The sequence below is a fragment of the Macaca fascicularis genome, chromosome 13 (assembly GCF_037993035.2).
Source record: "Macaca fascicularis isolate 582-1 chromosome 13, T2T-MFA8v1.1".
Lineage (NCBI taxonomy): Eukaryota > Metazoa > Chordata > Mammalia > Primates > Cercopithecidae > Macaca > Macaca fascicularis.
Window position 1 is genome coordinate 110,302,802 of NC_088387.1, and position 23,371 is coordinate 110,326,172.

At 45.6% G+C, this 23,371-nt stretch overlaps 1 protein-coding gene across 26 annotated transcripts in view; it reads right to left on the bottom strand.

Moving 5' to 3' along the window:
• LPIN1 (lipin 1) overlaps nt 1-23,371 on the bottom strand; it is a 143,536-nt gene that overhangs the window by 15,192 nt on the left and 104,973 nt on the right. For 14 of the 26 annotated variants that reach the window (XM_074012315.1, XM_045369763.2, XM_045369765.3 and 11 more), the window contains 5 exons: nt 20,790-20,882; nt 17,258-17,337; nt 9,067-9,193; nt 7,552-7,700; nt 6,958-7,044 (listed from right to left, as the gene is read on the bottom strand). In XM_074012315.1, the coding sequence (XP_073868416.1) occupies nt 6,958-7,044; nt 7,552-7,700; nt 9,067-9,193; nt 17,258-17,337; nt 20,790-20,882 (536 nt within the window). Of the gene's footprint in view, nt 1-6,957; nt 7,045-7,551; nt 7,701-9,066; nt 9,194-12,872; nt 13,134-17,257; nt 17,338-20,789; nt 20,883-21,015; nt 21,094-23,371 lie in introns of those variants that run through there. The other 12 variants (XM_045369760.3, XM_045369762.3, XM_045369759.3 and 9 more) reach the window with 2 other exon arrangements.

The window sequence follows — 23,371 nt, forward strand, 5'->3', positions numbered from 1 at the left end:
ATCTTATTAATTTCTAAATATCTTTGCATTTTAGCCATCTAATTAATACAACCTTTAAAAAGAAATCACTATTTCCATGTATAACTCTTCACATCAAAGTCCTAAAAGCTGCCACCTGCAGAGATCTAAGATGCTAATCTACACAAAACTGGATTGTCAAATATATTTCACAGTTGGGCCATGCCACTGAGTTACTGTCAGCGTGCCAGCATTCTTACCTGACTAAACTTAGCTGGAAAGCCAGCTCGAGAGTGACCTAATGGGGAAAATGCTTGCTGGTGGAAGAGCCTTCCCTCCCGCCTTCAACAAAAGCTGTCTGCAGTGCCAACAAGTGCTCCCATCAAATGCTCAGGCAGCACTAAGTCTCCATGGTGCCCCTCACAGGGAAGACCCCTCACTCAGGAGGGCAACCAGTGGCAGGACATGCCCCACAGGCCAGCCCAGTTGAAGTCCCTGCTCAACCCGTAGGCTCCTTCCACGGTCCCTTCAATGCACACTCACTGGGCGCTCCTGTGCCAGGCCACACGTGGGGTCTGGGGTGCCCACAGGGCATGGCACAGCCCTGCCCTACAGGAGCAGAGAGTGCTTGGGGAAAATCAACAATTACCCAGCAGGACAGGTGGGATCCAGGGATAGGAAGTGCCAGTGGATAAAGGTGCGATACACACACCCATCACTCCTGTTCCTCTAGCATTCTCAGCAACTGGAACACCAGATGGGAAAAAAAAAAAAAAAAGAGGGATCCATGCCCAGGCTTGGTGCAAACAGTTTTCTCCTCTGCCCTAATCTCTGCATCCCTCTTAAGACACTGACTCAGGGAGATTTAAATAGTTTGGAAAGATTACCTTTGGGAGCATTTTGCAAGATAAGCTTCTACACTGGAGTTTCTCAACACTGACATCTGAGACGGGAGGAGTGTCTGTTGGGGAGCGAGGCCCCCACAACGCCGCGTCATTGGATATGCAGCACCACCCTGGGTCCACCCACTAAGGGTCAACAGCATGCCCCAGTTATGTCCATCGGAAGCATCCCCGGACACTGCCATATGTCCATCCGTTGAGAGCCACTGCTGTAGAGAAAAATGACTCTGTGGCCCCATGTGCCATCCTAAGGGGAGAGAGGGTCACCAGCCACCTTGAGAAAGGAAGGCCCAGCACCACTCAGGCTTGGTGAGTCACCTCCCAGGCACTCTGCAACCTGGTTTCTGCCTACTCTCCTGCTTCATCTTTTACCCACCCCACCGTCTGCACCGGAGCCTCCCTTTCAGTGAGCCCACCCAGCACCTGCTCATCTCCCAGCCTCCCCTCTCGCTCCTACTTCCACCTGTGGGGAGCTTTCCTCTCCTTTGAAACCCTGCTCCTCCAGGGAGACTCAGCTGAGTGCCACCTTCTCACAGGGCCCTCCTCTGACACCTCTGGTCAATCAAAATTAACTTCTCCTTGACATATGTCCAACAAAAACCAGCATCTTCCTCGCTCGATCTGCCCCTCACTGCCTTATTACAGGGAGCCCTAAGTGTCTCCTCCCACATTACCACAAGCTTCTTGAAGGGAGAGACTGCTCAGCACCCCCGACGGCACTTAGGACAGCTCCTGGTGCAACCAGAGTCTAGCGGATCCCTCTGAGTTTGGGCTGAGGTTTGGCTTGGAAAAGCAAAACACACTCTTGTGCAATCCACACAGCCAGGAGCAGAGCATTCCCAGGTTAGCAGTGACCTCAGGGGTCATCTAGCCTAACCTTCTCATTTTACAGAAGAGGAAACCAAAGCTCAGAGTAGGTACTCGGTCCCAGGGCCCAGTGTGAGCTAATGGCTGCCGCCTCTGGGATCCCGGCCCGACTCCCAATCAGACCTTCTATTTACCACATCATCATATCTCTTACTGGCAGAGAGCAATGACTGCAATAAACAAAGAAGTGCTGACATGAAAGAAAGAACTGCTGCAGGCAGGAAAAGAAAAAAGATCTAGGCCGGGCGCAGTGGTTCATGCCTGTAATCCCCGCACTTTGGGAGGCTGAGGTGGGCAGATCACCTAAGGTCAGGCATTGGAAACCAGCCTGGCCAACATGGTGAAACTCTGTCTCTACTAAAAATACAAAATTAGCCGGGCATGGTGGCATGTGCCTATAATCCCCGCTACTTGGGAGGCTGAGGCAGGAGAATTGCCTGAACCTGGGAGGCGGAGGTTGCAGTGAGCCAAGATCATACCATTGCACTCCAGCCTGGGTGACAAGAGCCAAACTCCATCTCAAAAAAAAAAAGACCCTAACAAGTCTGCTACAGATGCCTCTCATTTTCAGTCCACTGGCTTGAGACACCACACACCTAGGCCCCAGCAGAGCTAACGAACCTGGAGAAACACGGTAAGTGTTCTTTTCCCTAAGTCATAAAAACACTGGCTTCTGGTTACATGAATATAAAAGCATGTATGAAATAAGGTCAAAAATTCAAACAATTATTGCCCAAATTTAGGCCCCAAAGGACACATTAGCTCAATGATTTAGATCTTTTAGGCAACAGTCCTTCTTGACTTTCCTTCTACTTTTGAGTATACCTGAATCTGAAAGCGGTTCCTGTATCTCCCATTTGTATTTATTCTGTTTCATCAATACTCAAGCCAGCTTTATACCCTCTCTATGAACAAGGTGACAATTAGCCTTATGGATCATTTCTCATGGGCTGACTGGATCCAAACAAGTAATTAACTTCAGCAGAAAACAAAATTGTCCTTATTTGCTGTTGTTTCAGGCAAGTGGTTAACTGCAAGACTGGCTTTCTCTCTCTCTCTCTCTCTCTCTTTTTTTTTTTTTTAGACGGTGTCTTGCTCTGTCGCCCAGGCTGGAGTACAATAGTGCGATCTCAGCTCACTGCAACCTCCACCTCCAGGGTTCAAGCAATTCTCCTGCCTCAGCCTCCCAAGTAGCTGGGATTACAGGCGCCCACCAACACATTCGGCTAATTTTTGTACTTTTAGTAGAGATGGGGTTTCAGCATGTTGGCCAGGCTGGTCTCAAACTCCTGACCTCAAGTGATCCACCTGCCTCAGACTCCCAAAGTGCTGGGATTATTCGTGTGAGTCACTGTGCCCAGCTGAAGACTGGTTTTTTCATTAGACAAATACGACAGTGCATAAAATGTAAGTCATACCCAAATTCAAGGGAAGCAATGTCAGGAAAAAGTTCACAAACCCTCATGTAAATGGCATCTTTTTCCTGGTACCCAGTATGAGAACCATTTCTCTGTTTCTCTAGAAATCACAATACAGATTCAAAAGAATGATGGCAGTCATTAGAACAGCGGGCCACAGCCTTGGTCAATTCTTAGCCTGACGGGTCTCCCAGCGGTGGCTGCTAAGGCCATCATGTGAGGAAGGCTGAGAGAGGCTGCCAGGATAGGAATTACTTTCCTCAGTGGTCGGCTCCAGGGGCTGCCATCGTGTCCAGCCTGTCCTCCATGATGGGGACCAAGGCCAACAAGCCAGGCCCAAGCCCTCCAGTATCCACATAGAATCCAGCAAGTCCAGGGACAGGGAAGAGGCCAGAGCTGACTAGGGTCACCGATTGTGGCCTCAGGACTGTGGCATCTGAGCCAGGCATTAAAGGCTGCAAAAATATTGAGAGGCAAAAATCAGAGGGGAAGCCATGTCAAGCTAAGGCCACCACATAGCAAAGGCAGGAAGATGGGGACGGAGTGCAGAGGAGGAACGGAGTCTCTGGATTACAGCAGGAAGGGCTGAGAAACAGCAGCTGAAAATAAGGGCTTGGCAGAAGGCTGGGACCTGAAAGTGCCAGGTTTCAAATGCCACACCAAGGAGCTGGTACCTCCTCCTACGATGCTGAGCAGGGAACCCTGAAGGTCGTGGCCAAGCTGCCCTGAAGATGGGTTTTCAGAAGCCCTGGCCATCCTGCGAATCACACAGGCCTGACTGGGTGCCCCGGACAACACACACATCCAACTCAATGAGCAGGCAACTGTTGGGTCTCCACGTGACATCATGCTCCGGCCTTTCAACCAAAGTGATAGCACAGGAAGTGTACAGCAGTATCTGCAGGTCCAGACAAACAGGTTTCACTCATTCTAAACCAACCAGTCAAAGAATGGTCAGGGGTTCTTCAGTAAGTCACACAGCTTTATTTTTCAAGAAGATCTCTCTTCTGAGAAAATCCAAGAGACAAATCAAGACCCAAAAAAAAAAAAAAAAAAAAATTAAAAAGCAACAGTGCTTGTTTAATGTTACGGTAAGGACGGAAATAGATTTATGTTCCAAAAACCAAATGAATCAGGCTGTGCACTACTCAATATCCTGACCCATGAGGGTTTCTTTCTTTCAACTAAAAATAGATGCAATTTTCAGTGTCACACAAGTCAAGGCAGCTCATAAGTAGATTAATCCTTCTAAATGAAAGGTCAGCCCATGGTGAGGCTGCAGGGAGGGGACGCTGCACGTACGCCGTCTACAGGCGCACAGACTGGGATAACCTTTTTAGAGGGCAATTTGGCAATATTGATCAAATCTTTAAATGTGCTCATCCTTTGACCCAGCAATTCTACTCCTGGGAATCTACTTTACAGCAGGACTTCCCTAAGTGTACATGCCTTCTTTATTTATTTATACATGCATTATATATCATAAGCATTGCATGTGAATGCTTACTGCATCGCTGTTGGCAAGAGGGGAAAAAGTGGCAACTACCTACACATTCATCAATAGATGGTGAGTTTAAGAAAGTATGGTATATCTAGACGACAGGGTTCTGCCCAGCAGCCAAAAGAGTAAGGTAAATATTACATCAAATGAAACAAAAAGATATGATGAATAATTAAATAATGTGAGTGTATATGTGTGGGAATGTTAATTTTTTTTTTTTTTTTTTTGAGATGGAGTCTCTCCGTCACCCAGGCTGGAGTGCAGTGGCCGGATCTCGGCTCACTGCAAGCTCCGCCTCCCGGGTTCACGCCATTCTCCTGCCTCAGCCTCCTGAGTAGCTGGGACTACAGGCACCCGCCACCACGCCCGGCTAATTTTTTGTATTTTTAGTAGAGACAGGGTTTCACCATGTTAGCCAGGATGGTCTCAATCTCCTGACCTCGTGATCCACCTGTCTCAGCCTCCCAAAGTGCTGGGATTACAGGTGTGAGCCACTGTGCCCAGCCCAAATTTTTTAAGTTCAGCAAGATAGAACCAAACTGTTCATAGTAGTTCTACTTTTAAGGAAGGGAATAGCTTGGAGCAAGGCAGAGAGGAGGGTGATACAACCTCTGCACTTTAAAGTTTCTATAATCTTGGCCTCTTCTATTAATATATTTATGTCTTAAGAAGTATGTATAACTTTTGTATGAATAATTTTTAAAGATGAAATCTAGAAAAGTAAAGTCAAACCAATGAGCCTGGGCATCTAAGATGACATCTGAAGCTTTTTAAATGTATATATTTATTTTTTTAGCGAGATGGGGGGTCTCACTATGTTGCCCAGGCTGGATTTGAACTCCTGGGTTCAAGCAATCCTCCCACCTCTGCCTCCCAAGTAGCTGGGACTACAGGCATGTGCCCGACAAAATCTGAAGCTTTTAATACCACCAGGATATAAGGTTCTCTCTCCAAGCTACCATTTTTCTACCGGATCATAAAGTCCCAGGTCAGAGACTTACCTAGTTCATGGCAATCCCAGGCACGTGCCCTAGGATGAGGCACTAACAGGCCCTCAAGGAATGCTGGACGGATGAATGGATGCAGGGCAGGGAAATACAGTTCATTCATCTGTGTTCACAGAGTTCTAGAAACAGCTCTGGATGGTGGCCCATTCCCTACCATCACCAATGTGGGCTAGAGATGAGCAAACAAGGTTGGGAACCACAGGCCTGGGATTTCCATCTTGACACTCACTACATGTGAATGTAACTCGCTCACCCTCCTCACCCACGGAGAGTCAGCACTGTCCTGATTCAGGCAGAGGTACCTTCCAGCTCTAACTGGCTGGTGAACAGAATGCTGTGCAGGGGGAGATTTCGCTCGCATGGGAGACTTGAGGCCACAAAAGGCTGGAGAAGGCATGACTGAGTGGGAGAGAGGCTTGGGCCCGGCAAGCTAGAATGGGGGCGTTTCGGGGGGACGTGGAGAATCCCTGCAGGGCTCTGAACCCTGGAGCCACACGAGAGCAATGGGAATTTGGATAAATCACGTTAGTTCTCCTCATTAATCTCACTCATCTAAACACAGAAATGGTATTATGTGCTTTTCAGAATCGCTGTAAGATTTAAGTGAAGTAACCCATGTACCCAGCACAGAACAGCAGCCAGAGAACCTATCTCCCACCTGATGTCTGGGGCTGAGGGCCCCACGGTGGGCACTGTTCTGTTTTGGGCCGCTTGTTGGAGCACTCCACAGACCAGGTGGACACTATGTACGCTGCTGGTTGGCTCGCAGGGCCTGCAATGCCGACAAAACTTGCCTGGAAACTGCAACTTTTTAGCCTACAGAAAATCACTTGGCATATATAACATATAAGCTCCTATTTCTTCATCTGGCTACCTCTGCCATCCCTCAGGATGAGCAGACTGGGATCTACAGGCGCACAGACTGGGATAACCTTTTTAGAGGGCAATTCACCCCTACCTCAATTTTTTTAGAGGCGCACAGACCGGGATAACCTTTTTAGAGGGCAATTCACCCCAAACCTCAATCTCACCCCTAACGCTGCCACCATCTGTGTTCTCCTAGTAATCGATTCCCCTATACTTCGCTCCTTGTTTCTTGGTATTGAATTCAAATTTAGAGTTGCTGGGATTCACTTTCACTCTGGACTCTCCACTGCCACCCCTGACCCCTACTGCCCCTCCCTGGTTGAGGTGCAGCCCTCTCTACAAGTCACCCCGTGCTAGGGCAGGAAAGATTCCATATGCAGAGTGTGGTGCACACAACCAACATTTGCAGGAGGCGGAAACAGGCACTCTGTACTCACTGGCTCACTTTATGGTACAGCTTAGCAATGCCCTGGTGGGTCCAATCCTTCCCAAGGGTGGGCAAAATGTGGCCAAGAGTATCTGATCTAAATGAAGAGAAAAAGAGAAAAATAAAGTAAAATTCCCATTCAGATTCATTGCACCATTCATGCCTCATTAAAAAAAAAAAAAAAAAACACACACACACACACAAACAAGACCCACAACTTTCTTTCTGGATAGAAAGCCCAAGGCTCAAGTCATCAAAGTCGATGCTGACGGAGGGACATGGCAATCCACGGAAGGACGCCTCCAGTCTGATCATGCATCGAGGTGCCTGGCTTGCTGAATCAAAGGAAAAGGCCATTCTGAAAAGACGCTCTTGAGAAGCCCCCACAGAAGCAACCAAGTCGGAGAGATAATACCCTAGAGGGAAACAACCCAGCCCTAAACACAATGATTGACACCAAGGAGCTGAAACTAAGCAGCTCCAACTGCACCAGAATTCGAACCGTGCAAGTCCCATGAGGGGAGCGGAGGTGCCAACACCAGGCCCAGAGACCACACGGCGAAGCAAAGAAATCTACCATGGCCCCCAAGTCAGCAGGACCTACCTGGTGATCGTCCCGTCAATATCGGAAATGATGACTTTATCATCCCAGTTCCACAGATAGATGGTGCCCTCACAGCGGCAGGTGCCTTGGTACTGCGTGGTGACACTGAAAACCACGTCGTTGGGGCCATTCTTCAACTTCAAGCTTTTCTGAAGAACATGAACCATTAGTATTTGTCTGCTTGAGTGAAAGGCCCTGATGGATGGGCATTTGGATTCTGTTCCATGAGAAGCAGCATTTGGCTTTAAAAACAAGGGGCTGTCCTGGGCCCTTGTATAATTCTTTCTTTCCCCCACCCTTCCTTGTTCTGGTTCTTTCTGGGGTTGGACAGGCAAAACGAAACCTCAGCTCTCTCAGGCCCCCTTGTAACGCAATGTGCCTACTTGCTACAGAGTTGTTTTACTTCCCAGGATAATGCTAATTTGACCCAGTATTTTCAGATTAGAGTCATTAGCCAGGATTCAATGACGGGGCTATCCAGCATAATAAATCACAATTTTGGAATAGGATACACTTACCACTCCACGACTAAATAGGAAGGCCATGATTCAGGGAGACAAATTTAAGCCAAGTGTGAAAATACATTACCCTACATAACCATGTTTTTAAGTTGTTATTATTATATTGACACAAATTGGAAAAAGAGAAGTATCGGTTATCAGTCATGCCTCATATCCAGAAGAATATAGTCTAGACCCAAAGAAATCACACCAAATTCAAAATGCAAAGTGACTTTTGAGCAGTTTTGAGTCTCTGTGCCAGGACTCCTGGTGCATTCAGACTCCTGCCATTCAAACCCCCAGGTTGCCTGACTGCAGGTGTCCCCAGTGTCACCAGTGGGAGCCGTGAGTCACACAGAGACTCTCAGGCTGCAGGGTCCCACACATGGCCTGAGTGGGTATCTGGGCCTGTTCCTTATCTTTTCCTAGTAAACACTCTCACCCCTGAGCCAGGCTCCCCACTAACTCAGGGGAAATGCAAAAGACTTGATTCACAAAAAACGCAAGGATAGGCGCCCACTGGCCATGACCAATGGGATCCAAGAAAGGGCTTTTAATTAAAACTGGTCTCACACATGGAAAAATAAAAGGACACCATGACCAGGTGATGCCCCTGGTTACCTGAAATTCTCTAAATTCTATCAGAACTGCTTGATTTCCACCAACGGAAGAGATGCATTTGAGTTAACAAACATCTCTCTCTTGAAGCAAAAACACCCTTGAGTGATTTTCAAGTCTATCCATGATTGACACCTCAGGATGAATTAGCTCTGCCAGGCTGCCTTCCTCCTAAGGAAGGCCAGCAAAAGAAGAAGACAAAAGGGAAGGTCATACTGGGGTCCCAGGCTGGATAGTGCTGGAGTTGGGGTGGAAACAACAGGCACCCAGTTGAGGGACTGCAGGCCCGCTGGGATGAAAGGTGACAAGGGGCACATCCCAACCATCACACAGCCTTAGGAGTCTGCAGAAACCTCATGTGCTTACAACACAGCCACGGCAAACACGGGAGACTCACAAGCTGCTCGGAAGTCAGCCGGAGAGTCTTCTTGTAGCTGACGTTAGGCAGAAGAGGGAGGTGGCCTGAGTTTGATGGCTTGGCAGCTGCGCGCTCCTCATCACTGGAGGATGATTCATGCTTTACTCTGGAACACACAGTGATGTCATCACCAATTAGAAAATGCATCTGGGTAGCCACAAAAAATGCATTAGCCTTTAATCAATGACTAAGTCAATCCAGTCTCTCCTGAGTCCCGTCTCTTGGGTGATCATTTACCATAAGATGCTAAATTTATCAATGAACTCTCACTACATCCCCATTCATGCATCTCTTGCATTACACATGTGGGGGCTGCCTCTCCTCATTCACTTGCCTATTGATGAGCTACAATCACTATTTTAAGCCAACAGGTTCCTATTCATGACAAGCAGGGTTAAACTCCCTCTTGGCCTAGAAAGATGCTAACTGTCTTCTCTGTCTCTCTTCTCTTCCTATCTGTGACTGCAGGCCAAGCGCTTGGAGTCCAAGTTTCTACAAGTCCAAACTCATCCGTCAGTTCCCTGTATAAAGTTTGCCAAATATACAACTCCAAGGAATTAGGGACTTTCTAGGACTTATGAACAGGTGCCAGTGAAAGCAAGGAAGAATCACCAATTCTACCCCGCAGGATCCCCCAGAGGGTCATCCCATGAGCAAGGAATATGCCTGACTTCCCTGCTCAGAATATACAGGTCAGTGTCCCTAACTCCTCTAGACTTTTTTGTTCAGTGGGGAGCTGGGAGGTGCAGGGTGGGAATCAGGCTCGTTTTCTTTAAATAGTTCACATAAAGTATATCTGTAATTAGCTGTTGACTCAGTGAAAATCCTGCTATGACATAATCCCCAACCCAGTAGTATTAGCTCTGCCTTCCAGGACCACTATCTTTGAAAATGCCTCAATGCTATATGAAGCGCTTAGTAAATGCCTTAGACTAAATGGAAAAGGCTGAGTGGCCCCGAAAGCAGCACATCCCAAGCCCTCCGGTACTTTGCCTTCCTACAAAGCTTCTGGCTCAGCACCTTCCTCTTGGCAAGGTTAGCGTATACACAGAGCTCCAGCTCATTTTTTTTAACTGTTTTTTTTATGTTTTATTTTTCTATTGACATATTAATTGTACATATTTATGGGGTACATGTAATATTCTGATAAATGCATACATTTGCATTTATCAAAATATCATGCATACCCTGATCAAACCAGGGTAATCAGCATATCCATCACCCCAAACTGTTATCATTTCTTTGTGTTGAAAACATTCCAAATCTTCTCTTCTAGCTATTTTGAAATTTATAATTACTGTTAACTATAATCATTCTATGCCATCAAACGCCAAAACTTATTCTTTTCATCTAACTGTATGTTTGTACCCATTAACCAACCTCTCTTCATGCGCCTCTCCCCTCTACCGTTCCCAGGTCTGGTAACCACCATTCTACCCTCTACCTCCATGAGATCAACATTTTCAGCTCCCACATATGCGTAAGAACACGTGATATTTGTTTTTCTGTGCCTGGCTTATTTCACTTAACATGATGACCTCCAATTCCACCTATGTTGCCACAAATGACAGGATTTATTCTTTTTTATGTCTGAATAGTACTCCACTGTGTATATGTATCACATTTTTCTTCATCCATTTATCCATTGATGGACACTTAGCTTGGTTCCATATTTCAACTCCTGTGAATAGTGCTGTGATAAACATCGGGGTGCAGGCATCCCTTTGACATCCTGATTTCCCTTCCTTTGGATAAATAACTCAGTAGCAGGATTGCTGGAGTGTATGGTAGTTCTATTTTTAGTTTTCTAAGAAATCTCCTACTGTTTTCCCATAATAGCTGTACTAATTCACATTCCCACCAACAGTGTTTAAGAGTTCCCTTCTCTCCATATCCTTCGGAGCATTTGTTATTTTTTGTGTTTTTGATAGTAGCCATGCTAACTGGGGTGAGATGCTATCTCACTGTGGTTTTGATTTGCACTTTCCTGATTAGTGATGTTGAGCAAATGGGACTATATCACATTCAACAGCTACTGCCCAGCAAAGGAAACAATCAACAGAGCAAAGAGACAACCCGTTAAATGGGGAAGACATGTGCAAACTCCTCATTCAACAAGGGGCTGATACCCTGAACATACAAGGAACTCAAACAACTCAACAGCAGAGAAACCAATAACCCCATTTAAAAGTGGGCAAAGGATCTGAATTTCACAAGAGAAGATGTACCAGTGTGTGTCTTATCTTTTTATGTCAATAAACTCTCTCCTCTCAGTGCTAACTTCCTCTCATCCTACTGCCTCCTGTTTCCCCCGCCCTTGCCTCCCTTAAGATCTCCTATGCAACCTACAGCTTTCGGACCCCATACGTGTTCATTTGAGAAGTGATTCCCAGCCTCACCGACACGGCAAAACCCATCTCTACAAAAAATTAAAAAATTAGCTGGGCATGGTGGCGCATGCCTGTAGTTCCAGCTACTTGGGAGGCTGAGGCAAGAGAATCACTTGAACCCAGGAGGCAGAGGTTGCAGTAAGCCAAGAATGCGCCACTGCACTCCAGCCTGGGTGACAGGGTAAGATCCTGTCTCAAAAAAGAAAAAAAAGAGCCGGGCGCGGTGGCTCAAGCCTGTAATCCCAGCACTTTGGGAGGCCGAGACAGGCGGATCACGAGGTCAGGAGATCGAGACCATCCTGGCTAATATGGTGAAACCCCGTCTCTACTAAAAAATACAAAAAACTAGCCGGGCGAGGTGGTGGGCGCCTGTAGTCCCAGCTACTCGGGAGGCTGAGGCAGGAGAATGGCGTAAACCCGGGAGGCGGAGCTTGCAGTGAGCTGAGATCCGGCCACTGCACTCCAGCCTGGGTGACAAAGCGAGACTCCGTCTCAAAAAAAAAAAAAAGAAAAAGGAAAAAAAAGAGATCCCTACAACCCAGTACTGCCCAATACTGGGGAGACGTGAAGGAGGACAGCGTTCCACAGCACCCTCACTTCTGTGGTGTTTCTAACGCACTTGTGTGGAGACCTGGCTCCTTCCAGTCCTAGAATGAGCAGGCCCTGCCTAAGCACCTGCTCCCTGGGCCCCAGGAAAGGGAGGTCTGTGGGCTTCGGGCTGCTGGCCCAGAGCTCGTTCAACCAACACTCAAGCATACCATGCCACGCATCAATGGCACAGCAAATAACCTATTCCTACTCACACAGGGCTTGTGTCTAAATCACAACACAGAGACCTGGGCTGAAGACAAAGATTTAGAGATCACCGGGACAGAGTCCTGGGGGAATACGCCATGGCAACAGGAGGCTGAGTTGAAGGAGAACAGAGCATCGGCTAGAACTGTGGTTGGTCTGTGGCGGAGCTAAGCTACACGTGGATGGAACAATGCCATGACACTGGGGGCTGATTCTGATCCTAGGTAGCGTGGAGATGGCACAGCAGTTAGACTCTGAAAAACACAGATTTCCAGCCCTTGGTAACTTCAGGCTGTATTACCTTGGAGAAATCACTTCTTCATCTTTTAGCCTTGATTTCTTATCTGAAAATGCAGAGGAACAACTGAACCACATCCACTCAAAACTTCAGGATGCAGGCAGGCAACAGGCTGCAGAGACCTGGACCGGGAGACCCAGACATAAGCCCCAGCAAAGGCCGTATCCTAAAACATTCCTCCCTGGGCCTCAGTGGGTTCCTCTGTAAAATGACCTGGTCCGACCAAAGTCCCTTCCAGTTCTGACACCTACAGACTCTGAACTAGGCTGGCTCTTCTGAACCAACAACCTGGAGGTTTTCGGACAGTGTAGATGTGGTCCTGGAGCCAGTACAGCCTGGCAAATGCTGCTAGGGACAGGGGCCGGTGCAGATTTCCTTGTCAAGCAGAAGAGGAAAGAGGCTACAGGCCCCTCATTGAATGGGAAAATGTTTATGTTCCAACCAAACAGTTTGGAGTGAAATGAGATCCAAATGTGAAGCAAAGCTCTTGGTGACAACAGATTGATGTGTACCTCTGCCGGCGGGATGAGGAGGCAAGGCGGAATGGCTGTGATTTCCATCTGCTGCTTTAAAAAAATAAAAAAGCCCACTAAATTTGTGCAGCATGCCATGTTTGAAGGAACACAGAAAGGAAAACACAGATACAAAGACTAAAATGCGAGATGTGCAGTTGGCTGTTGGTGGTTTCGGCTTAGGGCAAGTACACGGTCATTTGCGGCTGCCACGTCCCAGATTGCGCCACCCTGCACAGAATAAAATGTCTCCTTTTCGGAGGCCCCCACCCCACCCCTTACAATGGCTCATTAAATGTTGCTTGCTTTACAGTATCTGCAAGAAGCAACAAAACAAAACAAAAGGGCTCATGTCATTTGAAAATGTGTGCACAGAAGAGTAGCTGTGAACAACATCAAAGTTAGCACTTGTCAGTGTACGTTTTTCAAACGGTATTTTAATTATTTGTATGGTGACAAGCTGTTTGCTCAATTATGGGACTTCGGGGACTGTTACGTCAATCAAGTCTGTCAATTAGGAAAACATTCTGACACCTTTTTTTTTTTTTTAGTCAACTGCATGACTCTAATAAGGAGACTCAAAGTCTGAGATGCCAGTACAAATTAAAACGTTTACATTTTTCAAGAGAACTTTATATTCTTTTCAAAATCTTTCTTTTTCACAAGAACCAATTCTTAATTTTTCAGGTTTGATGACGAACCATAGTGTGACTAACTCAGAATAGCGAATGGTCCAGCTGTTTCTATTTGACGGGGAAAAGCATTTTTTGCCCACATTTGAATATGATTGTATCAGACAGTGAGAAAAATCCATGACACCCCAAGTAAACTGCAAGAGCTGAGGTTCCAACTTGGGAAGAGCTGCAGAAGTATCTCGCTGCTCTCCCCACTCTCCTGGGGTCCTGCCTGCTATGGCTAGATGGAGTGAGAGTAAGAGCAGTGCTGGCACCAGCGATGCCACTGTGCCCGCTGTGTATGGGCCCCTCCCAATGGCTGTCCTCTTCCTTCCCTTGTAAACCTAACTCTGACCCTCAGGCCCATCTTCCCCTAGGTCTAAGACTGGCTATATTAGTCTGTTCTCACACTGCTCCATGACTGGGTAATGTATAAAGGAAAGAGGTATTAATTGAATCACAGTGCCACATGGCTGGGGAGGCCTCAGGAAACTTACAATCATGACGGAAGGCAAAGGAATAGCAGGCACCTTCTTCACAGGGCAGCAGGACGGAGTGAGTGCAAGCAGGGGAAATGCCAGATGCTTGTAAAACCATCAGATCGCACGAGACTCAATCATCATCACGAGAACAGCAGCATGGGAGAAACGGCCCCCCGATCCAATTCCCTCCACCCGATCCCACCCCTGACACGTGGGGATTTGGGGATTATAATTCAAATTTGGGACATTTGGGTGGGGAAACAGAACCAAAGCATATCATTCTGCCCCTAGACCCTCCCAAATCTCATCTTTTCACATTTCAAAACCAATCATGCCTTCCCAACAGGTCCCCCAAAGTCTTTTTTTTTTTCTTCAGATGGAGTCTTCCTCTGTCACCCAGGCTGGAGTGCAGTAGCACGATCTTGGCTCACTGCAGTGACCTCTGCCTCCTGGGTTCAAGCGATTATTCTGTCTCAGTATCCCCCAAGTAGCTGGAATTACAGGCGCATGCCACCATGCCCGGCTGATTTTTATATTTTTAGTAGAGACGGGGTTTCACCATGTTGGCCAGGCTGGTCTCGAACTTCTGACCTCAGGTGATCTGCCCGCCTCGGCCTCCCAAAGTGCTGGAATTATAGGCGTGAGCCACCGTGCCTGGCCCAGTCCCCCCAGGTCTTAACTCATTTCAGCATTAACTCAAAGTCTACAGTTCAAAGTCTCATCTGAGACAGGTCCCCTCTGCCTATGAGCCAGTAAAATCAAAAGCAAGTGAGTTACTTCCTAGAACAATGGGGGTACAGGCACTGGGTAAATATACCTGTTTCCAATGGGACAAATTGGCCAAAACGAAGGGGCACAATCCCCATGCAAGTGTGAAATCCAATAGGACAGTCAATAAATTTTAAAGTTCCTAAATGATCTCCTTTGACTCCATGTCTCACATCCAGGTCATGCTAATGCAAGAGGTGAGCTCCCACAGCCTTGGGCACTGCCAGAGGGCGGGAAGGACTTGGCAGACATCTCGCATTTAGCCCTCAGAGTATATTTTAAAATACTTGAAACTCTATGGTTTGGGACTGAACGCGTGTCCTCCAGGTGACCACACAGCCACCCTCCCCGATCGGTTTCTGCACTCTGGATCATTTTCTCATGAAGTTGCCGCAAAGAGCCAGTGAGGTGTGGTCTACTGCATCGGTGTTACTCTTAATCCCATTTCACAGATGGAGACGCTGAGAGGTGGATTAATTTGCCAAAGATCACACTGAAGGCTGTTGGACAAGGTCCCTGCTCTACATCCTGCTCTGTACTACCTCTTGTGTTTAGAAATTATTGCCAAGACAGAGAAGGTTATTAAAATGAATTCCAGGAAAATGGGGCATTTCTAGTGTAGCTATTTAAGTTGGTTTAAGTTGCTGAGAGCACCCAGTTTTGCATCTTTCTTTGTGTGCCTCTTTCGGGGTAGCGTGCCTCCACGCAGCCTCCAGGTCAGCTCCATCCCAGCCTGTCTGGGCACCGACGGTGGCACTGGCATCTTTGCTCAGATGTGTCAGGGAGCTTGCCCGAGGTCCAGTGGTTACCAAGGAGCACAGCTGGGATTCCAAACCAGACCCACCTGACTCTAAAGTCGGCTGCTTCCGCTACAGCTTGCGGAGTAAACAACCACTTATTTTAAAAATGTCTGGTTTCCATGCTGGCTGCTTGACGGATCACTCAGAGGGTGGCACGTTCTTGGCCTGGGCTCCATCCTCAACACACCTGCCTTTTCCCTTCCAAGCGCACTCACAGCGAAACTCAGAATTCCCAGCTGGGAAATGTCGAGACCCTGGTGCCTTCCCATTCTTTCTTGTGCCTGCGAAGCACAGACCAGGGGTGGGTCAGCGAGGAGGCACCTGGGACACCACCAGGGGAAACGGAAACATTCCCCTTCAAGAGCATCCCAGGCGAGAGCGAGCCAGGCCATTCACAGGCACATTCAAACTCAGCCCTGCCAGGTCCCACAGACTCGTCTCCACCCTGTTCTTCTCCACAGAGAACAATAAAGAAATCAGATCGTTTCCTACCTGCCTCCCACGTGGGTTTCTGTTTGTAGTAAAGACTCCTAGATGTAAAATTGTTTAAGACGCAGAGCCATGGCCAGGATTCAGAGGAATGGAAATCCACGCCTGCCTCTCCCATAAATCAACACCACATGGAGAAATCCTCAGTGGTTCAGTGGTGGTCGAGCAACACTTTGGAAAGGCTGCTCTGCGGGGCAGTGGCCTCCAAGATACAACAACGAGTAAGATGTGGATCTGGCCCCAATTAATCTGTTAGCACTTTCTGTCTGCTAAATAAGAAATGGAATCCTGGATTTCTTAAGCACGGAAATACTGTAAACATGAAGTAATAAGTAAAAGATGGTACAGAGCAAATCATCCAGTGTCAGTATATGATACCTGCATCATAATTAGTGTATAATTGGACTGTCCTCAGAGTCACCTCCAACCCCATACAAAGAGATTAACCTGAAGACAAACCACAAATACTGATCAGTATCATCAAAATCTAACCTCTCTTACGTCAAGTGAATATGAATCCACGTTAAAAGTATCAACATAAGTCCTGGTCAGCATTTAAATTGCAGAGAAAGGCAAGTTCCTTCAGAAGTGAAACTTATTTCCATGTTATCGTTAGGGCTGTTATTTGTTACTGTCATCACTGATATTATTCTCACTGTTATTATTGTCATTATTGTCATCATCATCATCATCTTTGTATAAAGGGCAATCACACGCCAGGACCATGCGAAATGCTCTAGTTATATTATCTCACTTAAGGCTCACATTTATTTTGCAGATTAGCTATCTAAGGGAGCAACTGCATCCATTTTGCTCATGGGAAAACCAAGTTAAATAAATTGCTCCAGGTCACCAAGTGAATCACAGAGCCAGAGTTGGAACCGTGTGAACCCTAGGGGCATCCAGGCGGCATGTGCCATGAACTTGGACGCTGCAACATCCCAAGAAGCCTCCTACCGCACCTGGTGGCCATGCTGAGCTGCGGTGGTTGCTCTCCGGTGCTATGTCCGTTGCCAGCCAAGCACTGCTCTGGCTTACTCTCCTAGAGAAGGAGAAAAGAAAGAGTCACAGAAGTACCACAGAGAAGGGGCTTGCAGGCAGCTGGTGTTTTCCCATGGGCTTCCTTAATGCAGGATCCCTGAAGGTAGACCCTTCCCCAAGGACGCCCACCCTAGCGATCGCCCCAGGAGGCTCTGGCTGTGTTTATTTCAGTGGGTCCTGATCGCTCCTTTGCTAAGAAGTATACGATTAAACCAAGAAATATTTTTGACAGAAATGAGTCTGTTATCTGTGAGTGTTTGTGGCACCAAACCAAACTCCATCATCACTGTAGCTTATGCAAATGCTTGATCAAGGGCTGCTTGGATTCTGGGGGCCTTTCAAAATATTTTCTTGAAATTGCTGATAGAAATGCTTGAAAATATTTTCATAGTATATTTTGTCTGGGGAAGATGTGAAAGCATTTTCTTCTTTTCCAAGATCACATACTCTTAATAGAATATCCTCTGTTGGTGTACTGGAAAGAACCTTGGATTTCTAAGAGAACACCTGGGCCCAGTCTTGTCTCTCTTGCTTACAAACTTTGGGCAAGTCATTCAACTGTTCAGAACTTCGCTTCCTCATCTGTGAAACAGGGGTGATATTCTCCATCTCCTAACACTGCTATGAGGACTAAAGGAGACTCTGTGTCTGAAACACAAAGCTAGGCACGCAGCAGGCGAGGGAGGACGGAGATGGGCAATGGCCCTGTGGACAGAAGAGACCAGAGAGAAATGCCAAGGGACCAGGGGTAAATGACTAAATCTCTTTATCCGTGCTCATTTCATCAGGAGATAGGTTAACAATTTCTACTACGGTCCTTTAATAAAGAAAATGAACAATACAAACAACATAATAGGGTGACTGTCTTAACATATGATTAGCATGAACTAATTTCAAATATCCTTTAGGTTTTTTAATAAGCACACAAATCATTGATATAATGTGTCCGGTTATGTTTTATCTATTATCATGTGACTTAGCCACCACTATTAGCAATTTCTTCTTAGGCTATTTCCCAAATATATATCTAACTGAAATAAGTATGTTTTAGATTTTTAAAGAAACACTTAATTTCATAATTGTTCCTTACTTTATAGCAGCACTCCACTTAATTCAAACTGGTGAGAATTTGGATATTCTACAAAGAAGTCCCTGAAATATACTTCCACCTTAAATTCTAGAACATTCTGCTCTCTAGTAAGAAAACTAGAGAGGCCCTTCATGCTTTACGGCCTCTAGTATAAAGCATATATATTTGCACTCATTTGTCTGTAGCCCTTGGAGATCAGTAAAACTGATAGGAAGACCTCAGATATGCTAACAGAAAACGTCAAAGAACAACTATATCTTGATAAAACTCTTCCAGCAAATGTTTTCCCTTTCAACTAATGGCATACATAGAGTTCATGGCAGTTTATGATTAAAATAACCAATTTGACTGTTGTCCCTGTGGCTTCTTCATACTGCTTTCCGAGAGAAATCAGCACACCCTCAACAAATATTTGCTGAACCCCTGCTCTGGGTCCAATATGGGGGCCAAGAACACCAAAGCAATCAGAGCCATACATGGTCTCTGCCTCATGGAGTTTTGGGTCTAGACAGAAAGGAAGGGTTCATCACATAGTCACACTAGTGATTATATAATTATCAACTATGACAACATTTATGGAGGAAGAGTTCACAGGCAGAGGACAGCAGACCAGACTCACATGCAGAGAAAGGGCTACTGGATCTGCTAGTTAGCTAAGCGAAGCAGGGGAGAGGGGTCCACGGAATACTGGGTGATGAAAACAGCATGTGCAAAGCCCTGAGGGTAGAAGGTACCTCCAGCCATTGAAGCTAATGCACAGAGAGGAGAGGAAAACAGCAAAGATGAGATTAAAGAGGCAGGCAGGAGCTAGAACACACAAGCACTGTAGGTCGTGGTAAGGACACCAGCCTTCATTATAAGAGCCCTGGGGAACCACAGTAAGGCTTTAAGCAAGAAGCAACATAAATGGGAGCAGTCCCCTAAAGAGACCGATGTATCCGCAGTACAGAGGATGAAGCAGCAAGGGCGAGGATGGGTGCAAAGAGACCATCTGGAAGCACCTCTGGGAGAGATGACGGTAGTGCAGATTCGTGGGAGTGGAGCTGGAGAGACATGGACACGTCAGATAAGTATTTAAGATGGAAAACTGATAGGACCTAGTGTGGGAGTGAGGCTAAAAGCATGAATCTCACCCACGGATGGACAGTGGTGCCATTTTCTGACTATGGCCCCAGTGATGGAAGAACTCGCAAGAATCCCGTGAGTTCAACTCTGGAAGTGTTAAGTTTGAAATACCTTGAGGCATCCGCAGGACAATGTCTGCTTAGTTGGCTACTTGATAAATGCATGTGGAGTAGAAAAGAATGTCCGGTTTGGAGACAACAACGGAGTCATCGCATGGGCAGAAGGGAAAAGTAAGAAGTAAAAGGAGAAAAGGTGGCCTAACATGAGCTTTAAGGACCCTCCTAGAGGTGACTAAGCCAGAGCGGGAGCAGCCTGCCAGGAGGAGGAGGCCCAGATGGACTTAGGGGCCTGGGAGCCAAGCGAAGCAAGTGCTTCAAGAAATAGGAGGAGAAGGCAACGAAGATCTTAAAGAAATCACAGGCACTCATAAGTAAGGCCAAAGCCATGGACCTTCAGACATTCCATTTCAGTGAAAGGACTCAGAGAATTAGTCAACTGCTCTAAGTATATATACCTCATTAAAATTGTCCTCACAGGCAAGGCGTGGTGCCTCACGCCTGTAATGTCAATGCTTTCAGAGGCCTAGGCAGGCAGATCACTTGAGCCCAGGAGTTTGAGACCAGCCTGGGCAACATGGTGAAACCCAACTCCGCTAAAAATGCAAAACTTAGCCATGCGTGGTGGTGCACGCCTGTAATCCCAGCTATTCTAGAGGCTGAGATGGGAGGATTGCTTGAGCCCAGGAGGCAGAAGTTGCAGTGAGCTGAGATTGCACCACTGCACTCCAGCCTGGGTGACTGAGCGAGCCCATTTCAAAAAAAGAAAGGAGGGGAGAGGAGGGGAGGGGATGAGAGGGGAGGGGAAGGGAGAAAAAGAAAAAGAAAAAAAATTGTCTCCAGAAGCAGAAGGAAGATATTTAATTTCTTAAGAAACTGAATTTCCAAGGTGAATCCCTTCTTTTATAGATGACGAAATCTTACCATGAGGGAGTGACTTGACCACAGTCTCCTAACGGTTACAGAGCCAGGGGGTGACGCCTATGCTGCTGGCTCCTGACCTTCCTCTCCACCTTCCCCATGTTCCGCAAGCCCTAGCCCTACTTCATGGCAGAGCTGGCTCATGAAAACTCAGCACTAGGGCCTATGTTCATTTCTCTGATGTAACTACATGAAAACCAATCTCACTACACAAAATCAAAACTTGCTAAGTGTGAGCACTTCTTTGTCTTCTGGGCTTACCTCCTTGATCGTGGTGTTTCTTCCCCTCCATGAAAACCACCATCTTCCTCCCTTTTTGGGCATTTTATCCCTCATGATAGATTCCACAGTGGCCTGTTTTAAATGGATGGTAACATAAATAATGGAACAAAAAAAGATCAACTTAGCACATTCAAACCAAAAGAAACATACATGCAAATTAAAGTAAGATTTAAAAAAAAAAAAAATCAGAGAAAACACAACATACTATTTGTGGGTTAAAAATTTTAGAGAAGCAAAACCTAATGGCGTCCAAAATTACATGAAGGTAACTTAAGCATGAAGACTTAAGAAGATGTTAAAGGAATAAACAAACAACAAATAAAATACAACACAACAACAACAACAGAAAAAGAAAGCATTAGAAATCATTAGTGATTAGTAAGACTGGAAGTTTTCAAATTAAAGTGGCTAACTGGTTAAGATATTATTACTCTCAATATGATTATAAAATAAAATATGAAATGATTAATATGGGGTAGAGGATAAAACAGTTTTCAACAAAAGGTAAAACGCATAGGATTTTTACGAAGTGTAAATTTCTAAACATTTACATTAATAGGTACGTCTGATTTAAAATCTCAAGTATTAAAAAGAGAATTCATACATTTAACTTAGGCAAATGAGTTTAATGGGGAGATTAAATATGAATTGATAATTTTCTACGTTTTTTCCAAAGAACAAAATATCTATCTATCTTGAGGTTAATTCCAGGACCAAGGTAAAAGTCATGTAATGTCCCTTCCTCAATTTACAGAACTTTCAAGTAGCTGACACCTCAGCTAGTAACGAAAGAAAGATTTAAGCTGAAAGATTCAGTCTAACAGGGTGCAGGGAAACAGATAGGTAAGTAATTTACTATGTAGCTTAAAAGATCTCTATCTGACACAAAAGAAAACCCAACTGCAGTAAAACACAAACCACTCACATCCAGTTCATAAATAGGACAATTCATAGAGCTGTCAATGACCTATTTCCCCTAAATCTACTCATAAATGTAACAAAACCACAATTTAAAAAAAAAAAAAAGCAAGCAAGCCAAAGAAAGGAAAAAAACAAACAAGAGTATTTTCAGTCCTTCACAACTTGTTCTAATGTTCATTTGAAAAACAAACAAAGATAGCCTAGAAAATTCTCAGGCAGAAGAGTAGTAAGTAGAACAAGCACTACTGGATATTAAAATATACCTAAATATACTAAAAGAATGCAGTGTTGGTATACAAGGACACATATCACAGGAACAGAAAACAAAAGTCCAGAAATAAATCTAAATTCATAGAGAAATGTAACAGAAGGTGAAGTTGTAAGTGCCTCTGAGTGGAGGATAGGGTTAGTTAACACACGGTCCTGGGATAATTCAGTAGCCATGTCAGACCCTGGAGGATAGGGTTAGTTAATACACGGTCCTGGGATAATTCAGTAGCCATGTCAGATCCTGTGAGCAGCTCACCTGCCTCCCCTTTCTTGCTGACAGATCTGAAACTGTTCAAGAATCAGGCTGCAATGCATGTGGAGAAGGCTGGCTCAACTCCAGAGGATGCACCTCAATGGCTGAAGCCATTCACTGTCATTTCATTGCTTTGCCAAGAACTGCTTTAGAGGCAATCATGCGACCAACTTTGGCCAATGAAATACGAGCGAGCTGCCCCACCCTCCCGTTTCAGATGTGGCGGTATGAGGAAATGATCTGTAGGGCAGTCATCTTGTGACCATCAAGGAAAAGCTGAGAAAATCACAAAGAAGCTAACCCAAATTCATCAAGCCTGAAACTGTCAACCTCCAAGATCCTTGTCATATGAGATTATTACTTAAGCCATTTTAGTCATTCTGTTTCCTAAAACAAAAAGCATCTTCACCAATTCAAGAATTTCCTAGGAAAAAAAAAAAACTGGTTTGGTTCCCAATACCTCCCTCATTAAGCTCAAAATAAAATCTAGATGGATGAAAGATTTTAAAATCTTTCAAAATTTCCAAAACTTGTAAAAATACACCCCATATACAAGAAAGCACAAAAAGAAAATATAAGGCCTATCTTCACAAGTTTTGGAAATGGGGAAGCAGGGCCATTTTAAGTATGATACAAAACCCAACAGCCATAAAAGATAAGATGGGCAAATTCTACATTTAAAAATAATGTCTATATTAGAGAAATGCCATATATAGAGTCAAAAGTTACTGACTTGTAAAAAGATTTAGCATGCATATCACAAGAACTAATTTAAGTTTCAGAGCCCATGTGGATTTCTTTTTCAGTGAATAAATAAAGCCTTTAGCTATATTGCTATTGCAATGGGCTTTTTTCTTACGGATTTGTAAATGTTGAGAACAGTGACATAAAAATGTGTCCCAGGCCATGGATACCATGGCAGGGACAAAATAAAAACCACTCTGGAGAACATGCCCTCAGCCCAGTCCACAAAGGTACCCACAGATAAAGCACCATCCAACATGAGATTGCAGTCCTCAAAACACAACGCATGCACACACACACACACAGACACACACACGTACACATGTGCACATACACACACGCACACACCTGCACAAGTATGCACACATACACA